The 6437-nt window shown below is 44.2% G+C and overlaps 1 protein-coding gene across 1 annotated transcript in view; it reads left to right on the top strand.

Annotated features, from left to right (window-relative positions):
- ift172 (intraflagellar transport 172) overlaps positions 1-6437 on the top strand; it is a 60551-nt gene that overhangs the window by 31160 nt on the left and 22954 nt on the right. Inside the window, 3 exon segments of the mRNA XM_053337440.1 lie at positions 2006-2084; positions 3107-3227; positions 4679-4823. Of these exon segments, the coding sequence (XP_053193415.1) occupies positions 2006-2084; positions 3107-3227; positions 4679-4823 (345 nt within the window).

The following is a 6437-nucleotide window of genomic DNA, read 5'->3' as shown; positions in this document are numbered from 1 at the left end:
CTCTCGTCTTCCTCTCGTCTTCCTCTCGTCTCCTAACAGATGCCAGGAGATGAAAGGTATCAGCAGAGCTACAACAGTTTTCTTTCTTTCTTTCTTTCATTTGTTTTTTGTTTTTTTTTAGTTTTACACTCCGTCTCCCTCCATCTGCCCGTTAGCTCTCAGTGTGTCTCTCTCTGTGTGTAGATGTTTGTCTGAGGACTAAATGCTTCTCTTCCAGCCATCTGTGTTTGTGTAGCAGGTGGGAAAGAGACTTAAAGAGAGAGAACGCTTCCTAATGGTGCAGGATTTACTCTATTTAAGCCTCTCAAACTGAATTTTGGACTGCAGGAGACTAAAACTCAAACGGAAGGAGGGAAGGAAAGGAAGGAAGGGAGGGAGGAAGGAAGGGAGGAAGGAAGGAAGGAAGGGAGGAAGGAAGGAAGGAAGGAAGGAAGGAAGGGAGGGAGGAAGGAAGGAAGGAAGGGAGGGAGGGAGGAAAGAAGGAAAGAAGGAAGGAAGGAAGGAAGGAAGGGAAAAAAAGAAAGACAGGGAGGAAGGAAGGAAGAAAGGGTGGAAGGAAGAAAAAAAAGAAAGCAAGAAAGTAAGGAAGGAAGGAAGGAAGGAAAATAAGACAGGAACGAAAATAAGACAGAAAGGAAGGAAGGAAGGAAGGACGGAAGGAAGGAAGGAAAAAAGAAAGAAAGGGAGGAAAGAAGGAAGGACAGACAGATGGAAGGAAGGAAGAAATGGTGGGAGGAAGGAAGGAAGGAAAAAGAAAGAAAGGGTAGGAGGAAGAAAAAAGGAAGGAAGAAAGGAAAATAAGACAGGAAGGAAGGCAGGAAGGAAGGACAGATGGAAGGAAGGAATAAATGGTGGGAGGAAGGAAGGAAAAGAAGACAGGAAGAAAAGAAGGAAAAAGAAATAAAGAAATGGAGGAAGGACAGAAGGAAGGAAAAAAAGACAGGAAGGAAAGTGGGCCGGTTTGGACCCTTCGGTGGACCGGTTCTGGCCCACGGGCCGCATGTTTGACATCCCTGTATTAAAGTCTTTTTTTCTTTTCTTTTTGCCTTTATTTGACGGTTAACTTTCAGAAAGGAAAGAGAGGAGAGAGAAAAGCATGACATATAACACATCAATCAGACTTGATTTATATAGAGCAGCTTTCATAAAGGTTAATGTAGTTTAAAGTGCTTCACAGCTGACTGACAAGCTCATAATAAGACAGAACAAATGCAGACCGAGGACAACATAACATAAAGAGAAGGAATAAAAATTATAAAAGGAACAAAGAAGAAGAGACAAAGAAAAGAATTGAGACCAATGCATGCAAGAAAATGAAAATAAAAATGATAAAAATTGAATCGAAGTAAAATAAATAAGAGAAAATAAGTAACTCAGAACTGCATTCTATCAAAAGGCCACCAGGGGGCGACCGTCTCTATACAAGTCAATGGAGAATTCACCAACTTCTCACTTGATTTCTAACCTCAGTAAACGTTTTCAAAATGTGTTTATGGTCTCAATCGCTAGTTTAAAGCCTTCTTCAATGCAGTATGATGTTCATTTGGGACATTTTGGCCTCCCTGATTTTATATGTGACGATAAAGCAGGGTATGCATTAGGGCGTGGCTACGTCCTGATTGACAGGTTGATTGACCAATGTCCTCCAGATCCAGCCCTCGCAACCATAGCAACCTCCCCGCTCCGCACATGGCCCCGCCTCATGCCCATATAAGTAGAATCCGTGTTTTTATTTTTCCCAGCATGCACCTGAAATTTTCAAGATGGCGCTGCCTAGATTAGAAACTATTGGCTTCAGAGCAGCAGTCCACAAACCAATGGGTGACGTCATGGATGTTACGTCCATTTCTTTTATACAGTCTGTGGTTGGGACAAAGAAGCTCAGAAGAATTTCACCACAATATGGATATATGTCACGAGCAGTTCTGACTTAGCAATATTGAATTATCTTAATGTGCATATTTCCTCCTAAGACATTAATCTGTCTCTGCTTGATGTTTTCCAGGCCGGAGATCTGTACGAGAAGATCAGGAACAACCAGAGAGCTCTGGAGTGCTACTGCAAAGGAGCCGCTTTCAGGAAAGGTAAAAACATGTCAGCTGTCAAAAGGATCTATGCCAGGGGTGTCAAACATGCGGCCTGTGGGCCAGAACCGGTCCGCCTTTGGGTGCAGTCCGGCCCACTTTCCTTCCTGTGTTCTTTTCTGTCCTTCCTACCTTCCTTTTATCCTTTCTTTGTTCTTTCCTTTCTTCCTTCCATCTGTCCTTCTTCCCTTTCTTCCTTCCATACTTCCTTCCTTCCTTCCATCTGTCCTTCCTCCCTTTCTTCCTTCCATCCTTCCTTCCTTCCTTCCATCTGTCCTTCCTACCTTCCTTTTATCCTTTCTTTGTTCCTTCCTCCCTTTCTTCCTTCCATCCTTCCTTCCATTTGTCCTTCCTCCCTTTCTTCCTTCCATCCTTCCTTATATCTGTCCTTCTTATCTTCCTTTTATCCTTTCTTTGTTCCTTCCTCCCTTTCTTCCTTCCATCCTTCCTTCCATTTGTCCTTCCTCCCTTTCTTCCTTCCATCCTTCCTTATATCTGTCTTTCTTACCTTCCTTTTATCCTTTATTTGTTCCTTCCTCCCTTTCTTCCTTCCATCCTTCCTTCCATTTGTCCTTCCTCTCTTTCTTTCTTCCATCCTTCCTTCCATCTGTCCTTCCTACCTTCCTTTTATCCTTTCTTTTATCCTTTCTTTGTTGTTCCTTCCTTCCTTCCTTCCTTCCTTCCTTCCATCTGTCCTTCCTACCTTCCTTTTGTCCTCTCTTTGTTCCTTCCTTCCATCTGTCCTTCCTCCCTTTCTTCCCTCCTTCCTTTTGCCTGTCTTTCCTTCGTTCCTTCCTTCCTTCCGTCCTTCCTTCCTTCCTTCCTTCCTTCCTTCCTTCCTTCCTTCCTTCCTTCCATCTCTTTAATGATCCGGCCCACATGAGATCAAATTAGTCTGTATGTGGCCCTTGAATGAAAATGAGTTTGACACCTCTGATCTATGCTATATTTAAGTTAATACAGAGCTTGATGTATTTGTTGGAAGTCTCTGATATAAAGTTTCTCCTTCCTGTGTCTCGTAGCGGTGGAGCTGGCTCGCATCGCCTTCCCTGCCGAGGTGGTGAAACTGGAGGAGGCCTGGGGAGATTACCTCGTCCAGCAGAAACAGATGGACGCCGCCATCAACCACTTCATTGAAGCAGGGTATGTCATGTTAGAGGAGGGAGGGAGGGAGGGAGGGAGGGAGGGAGGGAGAGAGAGAGGGAGAGAGAGAGGGAGGGAGGGAGGGAGAGAGAGAGAGAGAGAGAGAGAGAGAGAGAGAGAGACAGAGAGACACAGAGAGAGAGTGACAGAGAGAGAGGGAGATAGAGAGATAGAGAGATAGAGAGAGAGAGAGAGAGAGAGAGAGAGAGATTGGGAGAGAGAGAGGAGAAACAGAGAGAGAGAGAGAGAGAGAGAGAGAGATTTGGAGAGACAGAGAGAGAGAGAGAGAGATTTGGAGCGAGAGAGAGGAGAGAGAGAGAGAGAGAAAGAGAGATTGGGAGAGAGAGAGAGAGGAGAGAGAGAGAGAGAGATTTGGAGAGTGAGAGAGAGAGCAGAGAGAGAGAGAGAAGGAGAAAGAGCAGAGAGAGAGAGAGAAGGAGAAAGAGAGAGAGAGATTGGGAGAGAGAGGAGAGAAAGAGGAGAGAGAGAGAGAGAGAGACAGAGAGATTTGGAGAGAGAGAGATTTGGAGCGAGAGAGAGCAGAGAGAGAGAGAGAAGGAGAAAGAGAGAGAAAGAGAGAGAGAGAGAGATTGGGAGAGAGAGAAAGAGATTGGGAGAGAGAGAGAGAGAGAGAGAGAGAGGAGAGAGAGAAAGATTTGGACAGATGGAGAGGGGGAACAATGACGGCCAGAGGACCATAATAGGAAGATGAGAGGAGATATCTTTAAACATGACTGAACTCAAGCTTCAAATACACCAAATATAGACACACAGGTAGTCAGCACACAGCTTCCTGTTCTCTGCAGGTTGATGAAGCTTCTGAAAGTGAATTGTAGGACATTAAAACTCCTCATGGAAAGTATCAAATGTTATACTTGAGTCCTAAAAGTTTATTTTACTTCTAAATCTGGCTTTATTTTCAATGGAAGAGCTCAACTATTGCCTATGTCATCCTCCCGGGTCAAAGGTCAAATTGACCCCGTCTCTTTTGACTGTTCCTTCTTTCCTTCCTTCTTCCCTCTTTCTTAAATTTTTCCTTCCTTCTTCCCTCTTTCTTTGCTCCCTCCTCCTTCCTTCCTTCCTTCCTTCCTCCCTCCCTCCCTCCTTACTCCTTTCCTTCCTTCCTCCCTCTTTACTCCTTTCTTTCCTTCCTTCCTCCCTTCCTTCTCTCCTAAATTCATTCCTCTTTTGTCCTTACTCCTTTCCTTCCGTCCTTCCTACCCTCCCTCCTTACTCCTTTCCTTCGTTCCTTCCTTCCTTCCTTCCTCCTTTCCTCCCTCCCTCCTTACTCCTTTCCTTCCTTCCTCCCTTCCTCTTTTCCTCCTTACCTTCCTTCCTTCCTTCCTCCTTTCCTCCCTCCCTCCCTCCTTACTCCTTTTACTCTCCTTGCCCTGAGGACAACAGGAGGGTTAAACATATGTATTATCTTCCTCTCCTTCCTCCTCCTCTAGCTGCTCTGTGAAAGCCATCGAGGCGGCCATCGCTGCTCGCCAGTGGAAGAAAGCCGTCCACATCCTGGAGCTACAGGAGGATCCGTCCACAGCCCCTTACTACGTGAAGATAGCTCAGTACTACGCCTCCATGCAGGACTATGAGGTGAAATACATATGAAAGAAAATGAAGACAAACATTTTCTTCTAAACACATTAAATAGGTCATAAATGTATTTCTAAAAAAGGTGTAAAAAGCATTTCAACCATTTAGATTTGAATTGTGGAGCTAGGCTTCACAAACTGTGTTTCAACATTTCTGTGTTCAGGATTTAGTGATTAGCATAAACCCGCCCCTGCTGCTGTAGAGGTAGAAATACATTCAGCACACACTACTACTACTACAGTCTACAGTTAGCCAGTTAGCTGAGTTAGCCGCCAAGCTAGCAGCTGAGTTAGCCGCTGAGCTAGGCACCGAGCTAGCAGCAGAAAGCGCTCAGACGTAGCGTCCATGTTTCGGGTAGAGGTGGTGACTTTGATTGACAGGTGACACTTGGTAGGGGGCGGGGCTTCAGAGGCTGATTTTTACACAACTTTGAAGCCTAATTTCATATATTTGGTGATTTTTTTAATCATTCAAATTTGGCAGGGTCATTAACAACACACTTTTCTGTGGTATGTCAAACTCAGAACACATATTTAGCAGGCATTTAATGTTATTCACTCTGACGTATACTTATAGATAATATGAGCTAAATGCTGTTGTAGTTTGCTTTGAGGAGACGTTTAGCAGAGTTTCACAGGACAGTGCAATGAAGACAGCCAGAGGGACGAAGTAAGCTGTGACATTTTGCCACTGGCAGTTGATTTCAGCATATCTCTCAGGGATATACAGTCACACACACACACACACACACACACACACACACGTTATAACCAGAGAGTCCGAGCCCAGGATCAGCTTTAGCTCCGTCCTCATGGAGCACAGCGGGTTGCGTTTGCTCGAGGACACTTTGGCAGTAATGACAGTTTGGACGACTTGTAACAAAACCAGATATATGAAGTTGGAGAGAAAGAGAGAATTCAGGCATAAACACAAAGAAAGGAAGTGATAGATGGTGGCGGAGCGCAGTGTGCTGAGCTCATTCTGCCTCCACGCGCTGCCAGGCTCTGAAAATAGCACTAGCTATTTCAGTCTGTTTGCTCCACCGCCGTATTCACAGAAAGTAATTAAGATAACAAGCTCTTTGCTCTTCAACTCAGGGAAGTTGCAGGAAAAGTATAATTCAGTGCCAAACTAAAACAATAAAGAAAGCTCACACACACACACACACACACACACACACACACACAAATACACACCTGTGATTTCAATAGAAAAACAATGACGAGACAGTTTTTAATCAAAATGAAGAAACAATAAGAAGTAATGTACATTTGTTACATAATAAATTCAATATTCCTTTTTGCATTTTATTCTCAGATTCTTTCCTTTCTACCTTCCTTTTATCATTTTTTTGTTTCTTCCTTCCTTCCTTCCTTCCTTCCTTCCTTCCTTCCTTCCTTCCATCTGTCCTTCCTACCTTTCTTCCCTCCTTCCTTTTGCCTGTCTTTCCTTCCTTCCCTTCTTATTTCCTTCCTTCCTTCCTTCCATCTGTCTTTCCTTCCTTCCTTCCATTTGTCCTTCCTCCCTTCCGTCCATCTTTCCTTCCTTCATTCCTTCCTCCCTTTCATCTTTCCTTCCTGTCCTTTTTTCCAACCTTTCCATTCTTTTCTTTCT

The sequence above is a fragment of the Scomber japonicus genome, chromosome 17 (genome assembly GCF_027409825.1).
Source record: "Scomber japonicus isolate fScoJap1 chromosome 17, fScoJap1.pri, whole genome shotgun sequence".
NCBI lineage: Eukaryota > Metazoa > Chordata > Actinopteri > Scombriformes > Scombridae > Scomber > Scomber japonicus.
This window is presented reverse-complemented; position numbering and strand designations above follow the sequence as displayed.